At 38.8% G+C, this 22,997-nt stretch overlaps 1 protein-coding gene and 2 pseudogenes across 1 annotated transcript; 1 reads left to right on the forward strand and 2 right to left on the reverse strand.

Annotated features, from left to right (window-relative positions):
- Positions 1–5,157: 5,157 nt before the first annotated feature.
- LOC118533669 (RWD domain-containing protein 4 pseudogene) lies at positions 5,158–5,954 on the reverse strand (annotated as a pseudogene).
- A 4,195-nt stretch (positions 5,955–10,149) lies between these two features.
- On the forward strand, positions 10,150–11,169 carry LOC118533671 (olfactory receptor-like protein OLF4; annotated as a pseudogene).
- A 9,705-nt stretch (positions 11,170–20,874) lies between these two features.
- On the reverse strand, positions 20,875–21,843 carry LOC118533672 (olfactory receptor-like protein OLF4). Its single transcript, XM_036089066.1, has one exon. It carries the CDS (start codon positions 21,841–21,843, stop codon positions 20,875–20,877), a length of 969 nt encoding a protein of 322 aa, XP_035944959.1.
- Between the last annotated feature and the right edge of the window lie 1,154 nt (positions 21,844–22,997).

The raw sequence follows: 22,997 nt of genomic DNA on the forward strand, positions 1-22,997 counted from the left end.
TGCTGCCTCAGGGGAGTGATGATGCCAGATGGAAGAGATACATAATACAAGGTATGGGGAAAGGAAATGGAGCTTCCATGCCTTCTCCAGGTATGCCCCTGTAAGTCTCTATGTGTTCACCAACCTGGAAGCTCTCTGAATCATTCATTTGGGTTTCATGGAAGCTTCATGGTATAGACATGGCTGATTAAATAATTGGCCATTGGTGATCAGACTCCATCTCCAGCCCCTCTCCCATTCTAGGAGGTCATGGTGTGGGAACTAAGGTTCCAGTACTCTAACCACATGGTTGGTCCTCCTGGCAAGCAGCCCCTCTCCTTAGGTGCTTTCCCAATTCACCTCATTAACCCAACAAAAGACATCTTTATGGCTCTCATCACTTAGGAAATTCAAAATTTTAGAAACTCTGTGCCAGAAATGGGGATGAAGACCAAATGTATATTTTTTTCGTATGAATCACAACATCACAGTTATAACTGTAGTACTGGATGAAGCTTTAATTGGAATTCTGTCATGATGCTTCTCTGTCTCAAACTCTGACACAGCGGTTCTCAGACATGATATTGCCCTTGGGGATATTTGGGCCATGTTTGAAGGGATGCAGCTAAACACTTATAATCCCAAAGACAAATATTTATCCAGCCCCAAATATTAACACTGAGCAGGTGAGAAATACGATTCTAGGCCAGCATTTCTCTACCTTCATTGTGCATACAAATCATCGAAGGTTGTAGTTAAAATGCAAATTCTGATTCATCAAGTCTCCTATGGGCCCAGGGACTCATCATTTCTAACAATTTATCAGGTGTTGTTGTAGATCCCGGTCTAAGGGGCACAGTTTGAGAGCAAAGATCTGTTCCTATGTTTGAGTGATGGGTACGTAGTTTTAGGTTTTCTCCACCAAGAATCTTCTGTGTTTGTAATTTTGAAAGAAAAGGTTTTCACATAACTTTATAGGTGTTGATAGATTGTTATAGGTGTTGATAAATTCTGTGTTCAATTCTTTCATATAAGGGCTCTCGAGTAACATCAAGTAATTTATATTTGAAGAAGACTTTGTGGTAGGCAGAATAAGGGCTTCCAAAAGATGTCCACATCTTAATCCAAAGAACTTTTGAAAGCCTTTGTTTATAAAGCAAGGAGAATGTAGATGGAATAAGGCTGCTAATCACTGATCTCTATATAAAAAAATTAGCTTGGATTATCCAGATGGGACAAGTGTATTCACCATAGTGCTCTAAATGTGGAAGAGAGAGGACAAAGAATTGGAATCTGAAAGACATTTTCAGACTCTGGGCTGCGGGCTTTGAAGATGGAAGAAGGGCCATGAGGCAAGAAAGGCAAGTAGCCACTGAAAAGTGAAATAGGAAAAGGAGTGAATTCTCTTCTGGAGTATCCAGAATAATCGCAACCCTGCAAACCTCTTAACTGTAGCCCAACGAGACCCATTTCATGCTTCTGGGTTTATAGAAACATAGGATAAATCTTTGTTTTAAGCCACTTATGTGGTCATTTGTTACGGCGGGAATAGAATAGACATTTGTTGAAGAAAATATTGCTTTTAGGAATGGAGTTTGAGGCTTTCAACTCATTCAGTGAACTTCCCTTGGGTAAAGGCATTTGGTATTGAAATCCCACCTTAAATGGAAGGAGAAAATCAGTTTTAGTCTGGAGAAATTCTGCCCCATTAGCTGGACAGTGATTTCCCACTGCATAAATTTAAATGTGGTTTTGACTCTGAGGCCTTTGAAGATTTCAGGTAAACTACAGCTCCTTATTAAAATTAAGGTAACCCATTCTACTTTAAAGGTTTGTGTCAAAATTCCTCATTCTTTCTGTATTAAGTTGATTCAAACATTTATTCTTTTCATTTGTATCCCCTCCAACTTTCAGGTTTTCTTTCAACATAATAGATGGGATTTAAATAAGTCTGTGTCTACATAAATGTGTATGAATGTGTTTATCTGAAAGATGTATACGAATGTACACACACATATACATACTCACACTCCTAACCTTGAACCTTTTCTTGGGACTCAGCAAAGTGATTCTACACATTTCATTTATTCCTCACAACATCTCTGAAGTTAGGGTTTATTCCCCTATATTACTTTCAGAAATAAGGATATTGAGGCTCAGAGTGATCACATTTTAGCAATAACATAACAAAGCTGTTAAAACATATTCCACACCTTTTTTGAATGTATACAAATGGAGCCACGTACTATATAATTTTTTAACACATCACATTTTAAGGCATTTTTTGTGAAAATAATTTAATATAATCAGATATCTTCATGAACTTTCAGCTTAAGACATTTTTTTACAGAAGAAATATACAAAACATTGTTTTATAAAAAGACATCTCAAGGCAATGACGTGTTTGGAAGTAGAGGATATTAAGCTAAGTGAAATATATCAGTCAGAGAAAGGCAAATACCATATGATTTCACTCATATGTGGAATTTAAGAAACACAACAGGTGAAGATAGGGGCAAGAAAAAGGCGGACAAACCAGGAAACAGACTCTTTTTTTTTTTTTTTTTGATGTAGTGTTCTATGATTCCTTGTTTGCGTATAACACACAGTGCTCCATTCAGTACGTGCCCTCTTTAATATCCATCACCAGGCTAACCCATCCTCCCACCCTCCTCCCCTCTAGAACCTTCAGTTTGTTTCTCAGAGTCCACCGTCTCTCATGGTTCATCTCCCCCTCCGATTTCCTCCCCTTCATTTTTCCCTTCCTACTATCTTCTTTTTTTTTTTTTTAACATATAATGTATTATTTGTTTCAGAGGTACAGGTCTGTTATTCATCAGTCTTACACAAATCACAGCACTCACCATAGCACATACCCTCCCCAATGTCTATCACCCAGCCACCCCATCCCTCCCACCCCCCACCACTCCAGTAACCCTCAGTTTGAGGAAACAGACTCTTAACTACAGAGAACTGAGGGTTGCTGGAAAGGAGGTGGGTAGAAGAATGGGTTAAATAGGTGATGAGTATTGGAGAGCACTTGATGTAATGAGCACTGGGTGTTGTATGTAAGTGATGAATCACTACATTCTATATCCCAAACTATTATTACACTGTATTTAACTAACTGGAATTTAAATAAACACTTGGGGAAAAAAAAGAAAAAAAAAGCCACCTCACTCCCAGAAAAGATTAATGAAGAATTTTGAACACAATTTCCAGTTTAAAGGATGCTATTCCCTTGTGTCCAGTTCCAAGCACTATTCATCACCTTTATTTATTTAATTATTTGTTGATTGATATTTAATTTAAATTCAATTAGCCAACGTATAGTACATCGTTAGTTTTTGGTGTAGTGTTTAATGATTCATTAGGTGCATATAACACCCAGTGCTCATCACATCACCTGCCCTCCTTAATGCCCATCATCCAGTTACCCCATGACCCCACCCACCTCCCTTTCCACAACCCTCAATTAGTTTCCTGGAGTCAAGAGTCTCTCAAGGTTTGGCTCCTTCTATGATTTCTTCCCATTCAGTGTTCCCTCCCTTCCCTTATGATCCTCTGTGTTATTTCTTATATTCCATATATGAGTGAAACCATATGATAATTGTCTTTCTCTGCTTGACTTATTTCACTTATCTTAAGCCCCTCCAGCTCCATCCATGTTGATGCAAATGGTGGGTAGTCATCCTTTCTGATGGCTGAGTAATATTCCATTGTATATATGAACCACATCTTCTTTATCCATTTGTCTGTTGAAGGACATCTCAGCTTCTTCCACAGTTAGGCTATTGTGGACAGTGCTGCTATGAACATTGGGGTGCAGGTGTCACTGCTTTTCACTATGTCTGTATCTTTGGGGTAAATACCCAGTAGTGCAATTGCTGGGTTGTAGGATAGCTCTATTTTTAATGTCTTGAGGAAGCTCCATACTGTTTTCCAGAGTGGCTGTACCAGCTTGCATTCCCAAAAAGACTGTAAGAGGGTTCCCCTTTCTCCACATCCTCCCCAACATTTGTTGTTTCTTGCCTTGTTAATTTTAACCATTCTAACTGCTGTAAGGTGGTGTCTCATTGTGGTTTTGATTTGTATTTCCCTGATGGCAAGTTATGTGGAGCATTTTTTCATGTGTCTGTTGACTATTTGTATGCCTTCTTTGGAGAAGTGTCTGTTCATGTCTTCTGCACATTTCTTGACTGGATTATTTGTTGTTTTGGCTGTTGAGTTTGAGAAGTTCTTTATAGATCTTGGATACAAGCCCTTTATCTGTTATATTATTTGCAAATATCTTCTCTCATTCCGTAGGTTGCCTCTTAGTTTTGTTGACTGTTTCCTTTGCTGTGTAGATGATTTTATCTTGATGAAGTCCCAAAAGTACATTTTTGCTTTTGTTTCCCTTGCCTTTGGAGATGTGCCTTGCAAGAAGTTGCTGCAGCCAAGGTGGAAGAGGCCACTGTGTTCTCCTCTAGGATTTTGATGGATTCCTGTCTCACATTGAGGTTTTTCATCCATTTTGAGTTTATCTTTGTGTATGGTGTAAGAGAATGGCCCAGTTTCATTCTTCTGCATGTGGCTGTCCAATTTTCCCAGCACCATTTATTGAAGAGATTGTTTTGTTTTGTTTTGTTTTTCCATTTTATATTCTTTCTTGCTTTGTCGAAGATTAGTTGACTATAGAGATGAGGGTCCATTTCTGGACTCTATTCTGTTCCATTGATCTATTTGTCTATTTTTGTGACAGTACCATGCTGTCTTGATGGTCACAAAATTGCTAGAACTCGTACAGCAATTCAGCAACGTGGCAGAATACAAAATCAATGCATAGAATTCAGTGGCATTTCTATACACTAACATTGTCTCTGAAGAAAGAGAAATTAAGGAATTGATCCCATTTATAATTGCACCAAAAGTATAAGATACCTCAGGTAAACCTAACCAAAGAGGTAAAGGATCTGCACTGTAAAAACTACAGAACACTTATGAAAGAAATTGAGGAAGACACAAGGGATGAAAAAATATTCCATACTCATGGATTGGAAGAATAAATGTTGTTAAAATGTCTATGCTGCCCAGAGCAATCTACACAGTCAATGCAATCCCTATCAAAATACCACGGAAAATTTTCACAGAGCTGGAACAAAAAATCCTAAAATTTGTATGGAACCAGAAAAGACCCTAAATAGCCAGGGGGGTGTTGAAAAAGAAAACAGAAGCTGTTGGCATCACAATGCCTGACTTCAAGCTATAGTCATCACCTTTAGAGCCAGTTTTGCTTAAATACTTAGCACCTTAACCAGTTCCATCCTTGTTGGACGTTCTCCTTTGTGATCTGTTTTATCTGCCAGCTTACGTTTCTGAGCTTTTGAAATTTGTTCTTTTCTGTCTTGTTTTCTTATCTGACGGGACTATATTAGGAATTTCAATGGATATGATACTGCTTATGGGTGTGGTAAAATTAACACAATGGTGATTCTGCATGAAGTCCTCTTTAGGGTCCTTGGCATATACAAACAATGTGTAGGTCCTAGTCGTCTCAAGATTAAATCCCACTGCTTCCTGTAACTTGGCTAATAAACTCTCTTTTACAGCTAATGATGTGCGTGTAGTTTAAAAAAAAAAAAAAAGCGTTCACAGATATAATGGGAGCTGTTTCAGGGATATGCTTCTGTCCATGAAATCTCTATTAAGATGGCTCTGGAATCACCATTTTTGCCTCTAATGTATTGACATGCAACTGGACTTAATTCCCAGAATCTTTCATCTTCTGCATAAACAGATGCAGAAGTTACCAGTTCCTTCTCCTGGTCCTACTTGGCACTCACCAAGGGGGTCACAGGACGCCTCCTGGGAGGGGAGGGCGTCTGCATCAAGGACAAAGCCAGAGCAGTGGCCCAGAGGCCAGGGTGTCCCCCTTCTGTGCCCTGGGCTGTGGGAGGTGCGCCCCTCACACTGGAGACAAGAGCCTCATGCATCCCCCTATAATCTTAACTTCGGTATACCTCCTGTAATTCAGGAAATTGTATGCATTATATATTTTATATATTAGAGAGAGAGAGTGAGCTCATGAGCAGGAGGAGGGACAGAGGGAGGGGGATAGAGAGAAATCCCCAAGCTGACTCCCCACTCAGCTCAAGCCCCACAAGGAGCTCTGTCTCAGGACACTGCCATCAAGACCTGAGCAAAAAACAAGTCAGATGCTCAGCTGACTGTGCCTCGGTCCCCATCAGATTGTATACTTTAAGTGTGTGCAACTTATTTTATGCAATTATACTCCAATGAGTCATATTTGTAGGGAGACATGGAAGTTTTCAGGCAGAAGCAGGAAGATGAAACAAAACATAATTATGCAAATCCTTCTTTATCCCAGTGATAGACCCTGTTATACACAGATGCCAGCCTCACATCATCAATAAGCAGATGGGCAGCATGAAAACATTAGTTTGCACGTTAATAAATGTCTGACTTAAATTTTGCTTCATCTCTGACTCTATGGCCATATTATGTCAAGCTATTTATTGAAATTTGTGTTTCTATGTAGACTATACATGAAAGACATATATTTATTCGTTTATGGAGACATATATTTATTGGTTTTGCCAGTGACTATGGTAAGCAATGTGGACACTAAGCTGAATAAGAAAACATGATCCTAATGAAGAGAAGAACCTAATGACTTGTTATAAAACACACTATATGTTAAAGGCTACATTTTCAGGAAGAACAGATATTTAAGGGAATTATGGACACAAAAGTAGTGACCTGTGGTCTCAGAATTTCCTCTCTCATGAAATCATAAATAGCTTTGCTTGCGAAATGTGTTTTTTTTTTTCCCATAAGGGTAGTACAACTCATGATTATTTGGGGGGAAAACAAAAGAAAACCTCCTTGGTATGATATATTTCCTTTCAGAAGAAATTATTCTTAGGAAATCTATGGAATCTCATGGGATACATGGGAATTTCCAATATTTTGTCCAAAATTGGGAATCAACTATGGAGACCAGGAAAACAAAGACTGTACTAAAACATAAAGAGCATTTATGATGTGCATAAGATCCTATTGGGGCATTTGTATGAAAGTGTATGAATATGTATACATGCATAAAATGGAAGAGAAGTTGTAAAAGAAACTTAGAACTTATGGAACAAAGAATGGTAGTGAGAATGACATTAGGTTAAGTCTATTGTTTCTAAACAATTGTATTGAATGAGAACAACAAAATGGAATGAAAATCTGCAACTGACTTATATCAAGACCTATAAGAGTATAACTTAATGACACCAACATGGGTCACTAATTCTGATTCAAGATTAAATTGCCAAAGACTTGGAAATAAAAGGACATATCGGAAGGGCATTTATGATTTGGGGAAGAAGCAGTAACTAAGGTAAATTTCATCTTACATAGAGATCTATGGATTCAAATAGGCTTATAGAATGGAAAGGTGATCTTTAGTCAAGTGATAAAGAAAAATGTCTTCCAGATGATGGCCAAAGGTGATGCAACCTTCAGAAACAGACCTAATCACAAAAGGCCAAAAAGAGCAGTAAGGAATAATAGAGCTATGAAAACAAGTCAGAAACATGTATAAAGGGTGATTTATCGCCTCTAAGGATGAAACGCTTTCTTTTTCATGTATAGCAAGGACAAATGCATGAAGAATATTGAAGTGCCTACTCGAATCTTTCAGTAAGAAAAAGGAAAAAAGAAAACAAAACAAAACAATGCATGAGATAGAATGTACAGAGTGGTGATTACAGCTAATAACACCAGAGAGGGGGCAAGATGGCAGAGTAGGAGACACATTCCAACTAGTCCCCTGAATTTAGCTGGATATCTATCAAACCATTTTGAACACCCACAAAATCAGCCTGAGATGTAAGAATATATATCTGGAACTCTACAAGCAGAAAAGTAACTGCTTTTTGCAAGGTAGGATGTGAGGAGTCATGAATCTGTGGGGAGATATCAGAAGATAAACAGAAGGGGGAGGTAGACTCCATAAGCTGGCTCCTTGAAAGTGATATAACACTGGAGCGCAAAATCAGAACCCTTAGCGATCTGTGCTGGTGAGAGGCATCTCTCTCTGAAAGGGGCTCTGGAAATGAAAAGGCAGAATTCTAAGTAAGGCATTGTGGTCTCAAGATACAAGGAACCACAGGGCACCTGGGTGGCTCAGTTGGTTAAGCAACTGCCTTCGGCTCAGGTCATGATCCTGGAGTCCCGGGATCGAGTCCCGCATCGGGCTCCCTGCTCAGCAGGGAGTCTGCTTCTCCCTCTCCTGCTCCCCCCTCTTGTGCTCTCTCTCTCTCTCAAATAAATAAATAAAATCTTTAAAAAAAAAAAAAAAAGATACAAGGAACCACAGAGCAAAAGGGGGTGTCTGAACCAGCAGAGTGCTCAAGCAGTGGAGCCAGGAAGTAGGTTATGGTCAGCAAGCCATATCAATAAAAATCAATAAAAATAGATCAATACCACAACATATAAGTGAAGCTTGCAAAACTTAGAGCCAAGGAAGCTATCCTGAGAGCAGCTAGGGGGAAGAGATTTCTTACCTACAGAGGGAGACACATCAGAATAACATCAGACCTGTCCACAGTAACCTGGCAAGCCAGAAAGAGCTGGCAAGACATATTTGGGTACTAAATGAAAAGAACATACAGCCAAGAGTACTTTATCCAACAAGGCTGTCATTCAGAACAGATGGAGAGACAAAGAGCTTTCAGGACAGGCAGAAACTGAAAGAATATGTGACCACCAAGCCAGCCCTGTAAGAAATATTAAGGGGAATTCTGTAAGTGAAGAGAAACCACAAGAGTCACATAGACCAGAAAGAAACTAAAATCTACAGAAACAGGCAGTTTATGGGCAATACAATGGCACTAAATTCTTTCTTTCAATAGTTACTCTAAATGTAAATGGGCTGAATGCTCCCATGAAAAGACACAGGGTTTTAGGTTGGATAAAAAAGCAGGACCCATCCATATGCTGTCCACAAGAGATTCATTTTGAACCTAAAGACATCTCCAGATTGAAAGTGAGGGGATGGAAAACCATTTACCACATTAATGTTCCTCAAAAGAAAGCTGGGGTAGCAATCCTCATATCAGACAAATTAGATTTTAAAACAAAAACTGTAGAAAGAGATGTAGAGAGATACTATATCATACTTAAAGGGTCCATCCAATAAGAAGATCTAACAATTGTAAATATCTATGCTCCCAACATGGGAACAGTCAATTATATAAAGCAATTAATAACCAAAATAAAGAAACATATGGATAATAATACATTAAAAGTAAGAGACCTCAACACTCCACATGTGCATATATATATATCTTCTTTATCCAGTCATCTATCAATGGACACTTGGGCTGCTCCATATCTTGGCTATTGTAAATAATGCTGCAAAATGTGGGGTGCATATATATTTTTAAATTAGTGTTTTTGTCTTCTTTGGGTAAATACCTAGTAGTGGGATTACTTGATCATGTGGTATTTATATTTTTAATTTTTTGAGGAACGTCCATACTGTTTTCACAGTAGCTGAACCAGTTTGCATTCCCACCAAAAGAGCATGAGGGTTCCCTCTTCACCATCTCTGCACCAACAGTTGTTATTTCTTGTCTTTCTATACGAACCATTCTGACTGGTGTGAGGTGATAGTCTGACTCTTTTGGATGTCACATAAATGGAATTATTTTATTCCCTTCTCAGATTGTTCACTGTTTGTATGTAGAAATGCAATGATTTTTGAGGGTTGGCTTTGTATCCAGTTACCTGGCTGAATTAATTTATTAGTTCTATTAGTGTTTCTGTGGCATTTTTAGGATTTTCTAAATATGAGATCACACTGTCTGCATACATAAATTTATTTCTTCCTTTCTAGTTTGGATGCCTTTTATTTCCTTTTCTTTCTTTAATTGCTCTGGCTAGAACTTCCAGTGTTATGTTGGGTAGAAGTCAGGAAAGTGGGCTTCCTTGTCTTGTTCCTGATCATAAAGGAAAAATGTTGACTGTATCCATTGAATATCATGCTTGCTGTGGGTTTTTCACGAATGGCTTTATGTTGAAATAGTTTCCTTCTATTCCTAGTTCTTAGTGTTTTTATCATGTTCCATACACAAATATAAACATTAATTTCTTGAGTGCAGAATATAAACAATAATGTATCTGCCAGGTTAGTAATGCAATGCATGATTGTGTCATGCTTTTTTTCTCTTATTTTGGTAGTCATCGACTACATGGAATGAAAGAATGATATATGAATTTCAGAATTTTTTCCTCTGGGATTTTCAGAGGAACCAGAATTGCAACCCTTCCTCTTTGGGCTGTTCCTGTCCATGTACCTGGTCATCATACTTGGGAACCAGCTCATTATCCTGGCCATCAGCTCAGACTCCCACCTTCACATGCCCATGTACTTCTTCCTTGCCAACCTGTCCTTTGTAGACATCTGTTTCACCTCCACCACCATCCCCAAGATGCTGGTGAATATTCAAACACATAACTTATGAAAGCTGCATCATACAGATGTACTTTTTTTATACTTTTCACAAGTTTGGACAACTTCCTCCTGACTGTGATGGCTTACGAATGCTTTGTGGCCATCTGTCACCTCTGCACTACATGGTCACCATGAACCCTCGGCTCTGTGAACTGTTGGTTCTGGTGTCCTGGATCATGAACATCCTGCCTCCTTTTTTACAAACAACAGTGCGGCAGCTGTCCTTCTGTACAGAGGTGGAAATCCCCCACTTTTTCTGTGAACTCAATCAAATGATCCAACTTGCTGTTCTGATACCTGTCTTAATAACATGGTGAATGTATTTTTCAGCTATCCTGCTGGGTGGTCCTCCCCTGGCTGGTGTCCTTTACTCTTACTCTAAGACAGTTTCCTCCATATGTGGGATCTCATCAGCTTAGAGCAAGCGTAAAGCATTTTCCACCTGTGCATCACACCTCTCGGTTGTCTCCTTATTTTATTGTACGTATCTTAGCTCTGCTGCTACCCAGAGCTCCCACTCCAGTTCAGTAGCCTCAGTGATGTACACAGTGGTCACACCCATGCTGAACCTCTTTATCTACAGTCTGAGGAACAAAGACATAAAGGAGGCTCTAAATGTATTTTTCAGAGCAGCCATAAAGGGGCCATTTTTCAACAAGTACCTGTGCTTTCAGGCTTAATGCCTAATAGCCAGAAAGTGTGATTCTTTAATCAGATCATGAAAGAAGAACTTAATCAATCTATTTATATCCTGGAGTTTCAATTTTTCTAAAGTTCAACTGCTTTATTGAATTTTAAAAAGTCCCTTTGTTGAACTTTCTGCTCCTTCTGATAGCCAACAATTTTTCTTTTGTTTTCTTAATTTCCAATGTTAGTCCCAACCTTGAATCAGAAACCATTTGGAGATTTCCATTGCCTTATAGAGTGAGGAATTGTCCTAGTTTCATGAAATAAATGACATTGGCAACTGAGGCTATTTTTATAATTTTATTGTGGAGGAAATTCTGAGGTCACAGTTTTTCTCTCTGTGTCTGTCATTCCTTTCTATGTTAATACCTTAAATGCTCTTCTTGGTAATACAGTTTAACCTACTATTTGTTTTGTAGGTAGTCATGGGGCTTTATGATCCTCCTAAGAATCCCATTTCCTTTTCAGTTCAGCATTCACTGTATCCCTGGCACAGAATAGTAAGGCAGAAATTGCTTATGAAGAACACCCTCCAAGTGTAATGTGCAGAAAGGCAAATTTGCATAAACCAATTGACTTAATATGGGTTCAGTATCAGAGAAGACCTGAAATATGATGAAGTAAAATCTTCTATCACACCATATTTTATTGCAGATAATGTGTTTTTGATCATGAGCATCTACTCATTGAAGTGTGGGAAATGTGGTGTCCATGTTTAAAGGGTTTTTTTTAAATGTAGTGAAGAATTTAGTGGTAGATTTTGTATGACTTAATTGGATGATTTACTGTTTTTATTTGAAAATTTCCAGTGCTGCCTACAAATATTACTCATTCCATTGCCCTAAACTCTCTCCCTTTAAAAATGTTGCCATAAACGTTATAGTGTGAGTGAGTGAACAATTGGTCTGTTCACTCTGTCATTAATTTCTTTACATTTTTTATGCTCTAAACTCTCTTCCATCCTCTGATCAAAGGATGACTCAGACAAGAGCTGGAATTCCTGTCCAGTAATGCTCTAGTAATGGAAACTTGTGACTGAGGGTCCCACAAGTTATTCCTGCAAAAACATAAAGGTCTTTCCAACCTCTACCAGCTACCTTGAAGGGAAACTTAATGGTAGGTCAGTATTTAGTGCGGATATCTGAAATAACTGTGAGTAACCAGACCATTATGAATACTCCTTTCAAATATCAGAACAAATGTCAAAAATAAGAATCAGTAGATTATTCTTAATATTCTCAGTTCTGTTTACATTGATTATTGAATCAGCTGCATGACAAGCGATGCTTAATGTAAAAGATATAAGATAATATTTCTTTTTAAATTGCATGGGGGACTACACTGGGGAAGTCTTCTGGTCGCTCCTGGTCTCCTCATGAGGCAGTGGTTAGCTGTGGGTCAGCTGGAAGTGCTCTACTAATCCTGGCTGTGTTCTCACATTTGGGGTCTTGCTGGTGGTAGGCTGGTCTAGGTTAACCATGGTTATAGCAACTAAGCTCTGCTCCACATATTTTTTCCTCCTACGGCAAGGGAGGGTGGACTTGTTTTGGTTTTTTTTTGTAAGATTTTATTTATTTATTTGTCAGAGAGAGAGAGAGTGGGAGAGAGCACAAGCAGTGGGGAGGGGCAGAAGGAGAAGGAGAAGCAGACTCCCCGCTGAGCAGGGAGCCCGATGTGGGACTTGATCCCAGGACCCTGAGATCATGAAGGGTGACACCTCTGAAGGCAGACACTTAACCGACTGAGCCACCCAGGTGCCCCAAGGTAGTCTGGACTTGTATACATGGTAGAGGCAGGGTTACAAGAGAGCAGCAGAAACATACAATGGCCCCTTAAGGCACACTGTCATTTTCAGCATACACTATTTGTCAAGGCAAAAGAAAAAAAAACAAAACACTAAGTTCAGTCCAGATTCAAGGTTGGAGAAATAGACTCCACCTCTCATTGGGAGGAGCTTCACAGTCACATTGCAGAGTACATGGATACAGAGATAAGTGGTGAATTGGAGCCATCTCTGCAAAAGGTTACCACAAGTACAATTTTCAATTTAATAAAGTTTTATTGGTGCAGGACATAAAGTCAACATACAGAACAATATAGTACTGTGCAATATAGTGATTCAATAATTCTACACATGACTTGGGGCTCATCCTTGTATGCTCTTAAGGGTTGAGTCCGCAGGATTTTCTCTATTTAGTTCCTATTATCTGTAATAAACAAACAATTTAACTTCTTTCTTTCTGATTTTGATGCCTTTTATTTCTTTATCTTGCCTGATTGCTAGCTAGGGTGTGCAGTATTATGTTGAATAAGAGTGGTAAGAATGACTATTGTTCAACATAGTATTAGAAGTCCTAGCAACAGCAATCAGACAACAAAAAGAAAAGCCATTCAAACTGGGAAAGAAGAAGTCAAACTCTCTCTCTTCACGGATCACATGATACTTTATATAGAAAACCCAAGACTCCACCCTCAAATTACTAGAACTCACACAGCGATTCAGCAATGTGACAGGATACAAAATCAATGCACAGAATTCAGTTGCCTTTCTATACACTAACAATGTAACTGTAGAAAGAGAAATTAAGGAATTGATTCCATTCACAATAGTGCCAAAAACCATAAGATACGTAGGTACAATCCTAACCAAAGAGGTAAAGGATCTATGCTCTAGAAACTACAGAACACTTATGAAAGAAATTGAGGAAGACACAAAAGGATGGAAAAACATTCCATGCTCATGGATTGGAAAAATAAACATTGTTAAAATGTCTATTATGCCCACAGCAATTTATACTTTCAGTGAAATCTCTATTAAAATGTCATTGGCATTTTTCAAAGAGCTGGAACAAACAATCCTAAAATTTGTATGGAACCAGAAAAGGCCCTGAATCACCAAGGGAATGATGAAAAAGAAAAACAAAGCTAGGGGCATCACGTTGCCTGATTTCAAGCTATATTACAAAGTTGTGATCACTAAGACAGCATGGTATTGGCACAAAAACAGACACATATACCAATGGAACAGAATAGAGACTCCAGAAATGGACCCTCAACTATATGGTCAACTAAACTTTGACAAATCAGGAAAAAATATAAAATGGAAAAAAGACAAGTCTCTTCAATAAGTGGTGCTGGGAAACTTGGACAGCTACATATAGAAAATGAAACTGGACCATTCCCTTACACCATACACAAAGATTAACTCAAAATGGATGACAAACCTCAATGTGAGACAGGAATCCATCAAAACCCTAGAGGAGCACATAGGCAGTAACAGTAACTTCTTTCAAGATACATCTCCAAAGGCAAGGGAAACAAAAGCAAAAATTAACTTTTGGGACTTCATCAAGATAAAAAGCTTCTGCACAGCGAAGGAAACAGTCAACAAAACAAAGAGGCAACCCACAGAATGGGAGAAGATATTTGCAAATGGCATTACAGATAAAGGGCTGATATCCCAGATCTATAAAGAACTTCTCAAACTCAACACCCAAAAAACAAATAACCCAGTCAAAAAATGGACAGAAGACATGAACAGACACTTCTCCAAAGGAGACATACAAATGGCTAACCGACACATGAGAAAATGTTCAACATCATTAGCAATCAGGAAAATACAAATCAAAACCATAATGAGATACCACCTTACACCAATTATAATGACAAAAAAATGACAAGGCAGGAAACAACAAATGTTGGAGAGGATGTAGAGAAAGGGGAACCCTCTTACACTGTTGGTGGTACTGCAAGTTGGTACAGACACTTTGGAAAAGATATGGAGGTTCCTCAAAAAGTTAAAAATAGAGCTATCTTATGACCCAGCAATTGCACTACTGGGTATTTACCCCAAAGATACAGATGTAGTGAAAAGAAGGGACACATGTACCCCAATGTTTATAGCAGCAATGTCCACAATAGCCAAACTGTGGAAGGAACCAATATGGTCTTCAACAGATGAATGGATAAAGAAGATGTGGTCCATATATACAATGGAATATTACTCAGCCATCAGAAATGATGAATACCCACCATTTGCATCAACATGGATGGAACTGGAGGGGATTATGCTAAGTGAACTAAGTTAAGTAGAGAAAGACAATTATCATATGGTGTCAGTTTTATGTGGAACTTAAGCAATAGTATGGAGGACATTAGGAGAAGGAAGGGAAAAATGAAGGAGGAGGAATCAGAAGGGGAGAGGAACCATGAGGGACTAGGGACCTCGGGAAAGAAACTGAGAATTTCAGAGGGGTGGGGTATGGGGGTTGTGTACAGGGTGATGGGTATTAAGGAGGGCAAGTGTTGTGATGTGCACTGGGTGTTATAGGTAACTAATGAATCACTGAATACTACATCAAAAACTAATGATGTACTTTATAATGGCTAACTGAACTTAAAAAAAAAAAAAAAAGAGTGGTGAGAGTGGATACCCTTGTCTTGCTCCTGATCGCAAAGAAAAAAGTTTTCTAACCTTTCAGCATGAGTATGTTATTGTGGGATTGTCATATATGCTCTTCTTTTATGTTGAGGTTTATTTCTCCTATACCCAGTTTCTTGAAGGTTGTTATTGTTGTTGTTTTTAATCATGAAAGAATGTTGTTTTGCCAAAAGCTTTTTCTGCATGTGTTGCGCTGATCATATGAATGTTATACTTCACTCTATTAATGAGAAGTATCACATTTATTGATTGGCTGAGTGGTTTAATTCCCACATATTTGTGAATATATCAGATATCTGTGCCCTCACATTCATTGCAGCATTATTCACAATAGCCAAGACATGGAAACAGTCCAGTATCCATCAACAGATGAATTAATAATGATGGCTTATCAGCACAATGGAATTCAACAAATAAAAAAAGGAAGACATCCTGTCCTTTGCTAAAACATATATGAACTTGAGGGCATTATGTTAAGTGAAATAGTCAGAGAAAGACAATTACTTTGTGATCTCACTTAAAAGTAAAATAAAAAATCTGAACTCATAGAACCAGAGAGTAGGGGATGCCTGGGTGGCTCAGTTGGTTAAGTAACTGACTTTGGCTCAGGTAATGATCCCGGGGTCCTGGGACCGAGTCCTGCGTCTGACTCCTTGCTCTGCCTGCTTCTACCCTGCCTGCCACTCCCCTGCTTGTACTTGCTCTCTCTCTCACACAAAGAAATAAACAAAATCTTAAAAAAAAAAAAAAAAAAGAGTAGTTTGATGTTTGCCTGTGGCTGGGGTTTGGGGAAATGGGAAGATGCTGGTGAAAGCCTACAAAACTTCAGTTATAAGATGAATGAGTTCTGGGAACTTATGTACAACATGGTCATTATGGTTAACTCTATTGTGTTGTATACTTGAATGTTGCTAACAGTGTACAGAGTAAATGTTCTTACAACAAAAAGAAATGGTAACTTTGTGAAGTGATGGATATATTCACCCACCTATTGTGGTGACCATTCCCAAACGTATATGTATATGAATTCACCAAGTTGTATGCTTAAACTTCCACAATTTTATATGTCAATTATATTTCAATAAAACTGGAAAAATGAGGAAAACAAGTTCTTATGTCTCTGTCTTCTATTTGCATTTCAAATGTCACCTCCTTCCAGTGGAACCCTCCCCATAAAAAAAAACCAAAAAACAAAAACAGAGTACCGGGATGAAAACCATTATGAATATGTCAATGGGAAGTCAATCAGTAGGAAAACAGTATCTACATAAGGATGCCATGAAGATAGCATCAGTGATGCAACAGTTCTTAGCTCCATTAATCAGTGAGTTACATACAAGGTCCCTGCTCTCGGAGGCATCTGGAAAGAAAAGCTTTTATTTCTTTGACCTTTTCTTAGACTAAGAATGGTGATCATTAGGCAAGGGGTGGGAGGAAATATTTACCTTTGGAGGAACAACTGACCCTGTGAAGTAGAATTTCCGTAACTGCTCAGTAGACACATAATTCAGTCTCACTGTCTTCTCTGAGATCATTCCACTGCTGAAAGTGGAAGTGGAAATGAAAACATTCAAATTGAAATTTACACCAGTGGTAGATTCTTTGCAGAGATGTCCCCAGATCCTTGTCTTTTGCTGTAGCCATGAATTTAGCAGTGTGTGCAACACCTTCCATCAGGTGGTGGAGACTATTCCTCTACCTTTGATCTGGGCTGCATAGGATTTTTTATTTGCTGTGACCAGCAGAATATGATGGGAGTGACAGTGAACCTTACAGCCTTGGTGCATTTCTGCTGCACTCTCTTGGAACTCTGCTTCCAAAAATGAATTAAGCCAGGTGGGCTGCCAGAGGAAGTGAGGACATGTAGAGCAGAGCCCAGTTGTCCAAGGCAAGGCCACCCTGGATCAGCCACAACTAGCTAGACAAGCCCCAATTATATTAGGATGTCCTGGAGAGATCAGCAGAGCTCCCCCAGCGGACACACAGCTGACTCAAGACTCTTGAGGAAATGAACAGAGATTAGAACAACTTATCATCATACAATTCCACTTGATACTAAAGACATTATAGCAAGCCATTTGCTTTCAGGATGGCTTGCTATGCAGCAACAGTCATAATCATTCTGTTATTCAAGCTTATTTTGGATAACTGTTAAAAAGTGACTCTACGGCACCTGGGTGGCTCAGTCAGTTGAGCTTCCAACTCTTGGTTTCAGTTTAGGTCATGATGTCCAGCTCCTGGGATAAAGCCCGTTTGTGCTCCATGCTCAGCTAGGAGTCTGCTCGAGATTCTCTCTCCCTCTCCTTTCTTGCTCTCCCTCTTTTCCTCCCTTTCTCTCTCTCTCAAAAATAAATAAATCTTAAACAAACAGAGTGACTCTAGTGAGGATCCTTTTCAGTACCAAGAAAAGTTTGGAAGGACATTGATTTTTGTGGAGACTAAACTGTGACTCAGAATCATGTAACTAGTCAGGAATCCACACTCTCTGTATCCTGCAGAGACATCTTGATTTTAGCCCAAATTGAGGACTGGAAGAGTGTAAATTTATTTCTATTAAACCCTCCGTGTGGTAATTGGTGATAGCACCAATAAGAAAGTGACAAAGACATTTCTCCAGTAAAATTTTCTTTGAAGAAACTGAATTTTAGCTCTCAAATAATTCGCTTAGCTTCTTTGGTAATGGCATTTTGTATTGAAACCCTACCTTAAGTAGTAGAAAAATCTAAAGTCTGTTTGGAGATATTCAGCACTATTAGCTGGTACAGATGAGTTCTCCTTGCATAAATGTCAATGTGGTTCTGTCTTTGGGGCCTCTGGGCACTTAGGTAGGAAAAGGGATCCGTTGTGAAAATTAAAGCCACCTGTTCTCTAATTTTTTTTGTTTAAATTTCTACATTCCTAGCATTCCACGTGAAAGCAAGTGCTCATTCTTTTCATTTCTTTACCCTCCAAGTTTCTCTCAAGCTTTCTTTCAACACAATAGATAGGTTATAATGAGTTTAATGATAGTTCTGAGCCTTGTGCATGTACATCTATGCATGTGAATGTGTTTTCTTGAAATAAATATGTACATGAATATGTATACATTTACGTACACACATTCTTTGGTCTTGCACATCCTTTGGCCCCAACGAAGTATTTTCACACATTTCATCTTGCCTTACAACATCGCTTGAACTTATGTTTGTGATTCCACATTGTGTTCAGAACATAATGAAGGCTGGAGGGATTACACGTTAACAATTGCATAATGAAGTAGTTACAGCTTAATGTGCACCTTCATGAATTCTATGGAAATGGATTCATGCAGAATGTATCCATGAGTTTTCAATGACTCTTTCAATTCCCAAAGTTGTATACTTTAAATATGTATAGTTGATCGCATTCAATAATGCTTCAGTAAATTAATTAGAATTTAAAAAATCCTAGTGGTGCATGACTCAGGGTCAGATCTGGAGCACAGGTAGTTGAGTTACATCTATCAGGGTGGGAGAGATCTCTTCCAACTGTGGAAAAGCAAAGGTTCACATGTGGATATTAAAATAGTGGAATTAAATTAAGACAGTTCACAATTGATAAGCTCATTTTTTTTTTTTTTTGGTACGTAGATTACCTACATATATGAAAGGAGTAAGATGACATAAATTGGATTAAGACAGAGGAGCACTACAGCCACACACCTCATGGATGAGCCTTAGAAACACAATGCAGAGAGTTACAACTGACTTCAGACTCATGAGGAGGCCTGCAGAAATCAGAACAATAGCCTAACCTACAAAAATGACTCCATTGAGGCCCCTTTGAGGGGAACATGGAAAGGTTGAAAGGACATGCATGTGTGCACAAAACGTGTGACTCTGAATCACATCCTGGACAGAAATCCAAGCTTGCTGTTGAGTCATCCTGTGGTTAAGAGGATGATATATAATGAATGATAATGATATTGTTCATTCACTGACCCTTTAGAGGTTATGGCAAAATTTGAATAATGGGATATACTTCATTTAGAGAAATGTAAGGAATCATATTTGTGTGTAGCATAGGAAAATTTCAACCAGAATCCAGAAAATAATTTAATAAAACCCAAACATGCCACTGGTCTTTGATCTTAATGACTACACTTTACAAATGGACTCTGATATACCATAATTCAATGAATAGATGAAGTGCCTGAGAAAGAAATATTTTGCATAGCAATAAATGTATGCTTTAATATTTTGCTTTATCATCCTTAAAGCCAAGTTTGATTCAAAGGCCATATTATGTCACTCTATTTTATCCATATTTGTTTTTCTGTGTAGATTTCACTTGAAGACATGTATTTTATTACCATTTTTTTTGCCAGTGACTATGGTAGGCATGGTGGACACAAACTGTATAACAGGACAGGATCCTAATGTGTAGAAAAATCCCATGATTAGGTATAATTACCAGTACATCAAAGTCTGCATTCTCAGGAAGAGCTGTTAAGGTAGTGATATACAAAGGAATTATGGTCACAAAAGTGAAGCACAGTGGTCTCATTTTTCCTCTGTTATAAACTTATATAGATAGCTGTGGTGGCCAAGAGTAGATTTTCCATAGAAGTAGTATTCAATCAAACAAAAGAAAAAATAGTCACTATGATATATTTTATTTGAGAAGAAATTATTCTTAACAGATTTATACAGTCCTATGGAAAAGTGAGACTAATGAATCACAGATCTGTACCTCTGAAACAAATAATACATTATATGTTAAAAAAAAAAAAAAAGAAGATAGTATGAAGGGAAAAAATGAAGGGGGGGATATCGGAGGGAGAGATGAACCATGAGAGACTATGGACTCTGAGAAACAAACAGGGTTCTAGAGGGTGGGGGGATGGGTTAGCCTGGTGATGGGTATTAAGGAGGGCACATATTGAATGGAGCACTGGGTGTTACACCCAAACAATGAATCATGGAACACTACATCAAAAACTAATGACGTAATGTATGGTGACTAACATAACATAATAAAATAAAATTAATTTAAAAAAAGAGAATGTCCTAATATTTCACATTCAAGGTTAGAAATGACATTGAGAGAGTAGGGAAATGACAAAGGGAAGATCTCTTGGATATCAGAGTTATCACAAAGCTTAATAAACTGTGTTACATAAATTACGCAGAGAGGTAAAAAAAAATAGAAATTACAGGAAAAAAATAGAAGAGCTATGTTCCACTTCCACAATCTGATCAAAGTATCTCAACATTTGGCTCAGGATCTGGGCCTGCAATCATGGGCACTTCTTCAGCTCCAGGATGATTGTTCCTTTTAGAGTTGGCATCCCGGAGAATCTCATCAGAGCCCTCTTTATATTTTTGTTCCTCAGGCTGTAGATGAAGGGGTTCAGCATGGGTGTGACCACTGTGTACATCACCGAGGCTACTGCACTTGAGTGGGAGCTCTGGGATGCAGCAGGGCTAAAGTACACTCCTAAGCATGTAAAATAAAATAAGGAGACAACCGAGAGATGAGATGCACAGGTAGAAAATGCTTTATATTTTCCCTGAGCTGATGATATTCCACAGATGGAGGAAGCTATCTTAGAGTAAGAGTAAAGGATCCCAACTAAGGGACCAACAGCCAGCAACATAGCTGCAAAATATATCACCATATTATTGAGAAAGGTGTCAGAACATGCAAGTTTTATCATCTGATTGAGTTCACAGAAAAAGTGGGGGATTTCCATCTCTCTACAGAAGGACAGTCGCAACACCATGGAAGTGTGTAATAAGGAATGAAAGACACTCAGGACCCAGGATACCAGAACCAGCAGTCCACAAAGCCAGGGGTTCATGATGATTGTGTAGTGTAGGGGGTGACAGATGGCCACAAAGCGGTCATAAGCCATCACAGTCAGGAGGAATATGTCTAGCCCTGTAAACAGCATGAAAAAATACATCTGAGTGATGCAGTCTGCATAGGTGATGACTTGGCTCTGAGTCTGGATGTTCCACAGCATCTTGGGGATGGTGGTGGAGGTGAAGCAGATGTCTACAAAGGACAGGTTGGTGAGGAAGAAGTACATGGGGGTGTGGAGGTGGGAGTCTGAGCCGATGGCCAGGATGATGATCAGGTTTCCAAACACAGTGATCAGGTACATGGAGAGGAAAAGCCCAAATATGAGGGGCTGCAGTTCTGGTTTCTCTGAAAATCCCAGGAGCTGGAACTCTGAATTTCCTGTATTGTTTCCTGGGTCCATGTGTTGGAGTTGACTACCAGCACAGGAGAAAATAACACCACTAATTTTCACACAAATAGTCATTGTTCCTATTGTGGAAATGTAACAATTTATATTTTCTAGTCAATAAACTAATTGTAATATTTTGTGAACGGATTTGGTCCCCTTGAGAGGATCCCCAGTTCCTTTCTGATTAGGAATTTCCATCCCCACATCAGATGTTCCCCAAAAGGTCAGGTATTTTAGTTTTAGTAAGAAATTATTTCATGCATTTGAGGAATATATAGAGTGTCGATCATGTTTTGGAAATTCTATCATAAAGCAGAGAGTGCTCTAAAGTAAAATTCCCTACAATTCAATATTGGTGATAGGGTAGATGCATATATAAAGATTAAATAATCACGAAATGGGGACAGATGATATGAACAGAACGGAAGCTGGTTAAGAGAGAGATTGTGTCAGGTGTTATGTTGGGTGTTCAGTCAAGGCTGGTTAAGAAGGTGACATTTGAACAAAGACCTCATTGAAGAGAGGGTGGAAGACAGGAGGTCTTCCAGGCAGAGGGAACAGCTGGTGCAAAGGCCCTGAGGAAGAGCTTCTGTCAGAAAATCAAGGCTCAGAAGGATGCCAGTGTGTTGAGGGAAATGGACAAGAGGGAAAGTGATGAGAGGTGGTGGCAGTGAATTTCCTAGAACCATGTGGCCTCATAGCTGCTTAAAGTTCAAGACACAGGGACTTCCTTGTTCACACAATGTTCTTCTTACACTTTATGATGGTTGCAATAGGGTCCTGTCAATTGACTATCCCTCTTTAGTATCATTTGTTGATTGAGTTTGGCCCATGTATTATAAGGGTCTCCTTGAAATAGAGGACCCTGTGTATCCCTGCTCTGAGGACTACTCTCAGTCATCAAGATGCCCACATGCAGGCGCACATGCACATACACACACACAGTGTCACATACACACAACACAGCACACCATGTCCTCCTGGTGTGTGTGGTGTGTGTTACTTCTATGTCCTTCTCACCTCTCCCCCACCTGCTCTAACACAGTGTTTAGGATATGAATGCATACACATCATATTACCTTTCCCATAAAGAATGTGGAAATATTACCCAGAAATTCCTATTCGTAGCTTCCCAGGGACAAATCATCCTGGGGCTCCATTTTGGA

The sequence above is a fragment of the Halichoerus grypus genome, chromosome 1 (assembly GCF_964656455.1).
Source record: "Halichoerus grypus chromosome 1, mHalGry1.hap1.1, whole genome shotgun sequence".
In the NCBI taxonomy this organism is placed as follows: Eukaryota; Metazoa; Chordata; class Mammalia; order Carnivora; family Phocidae; genus Halichoerus; species Halichoerus grypus.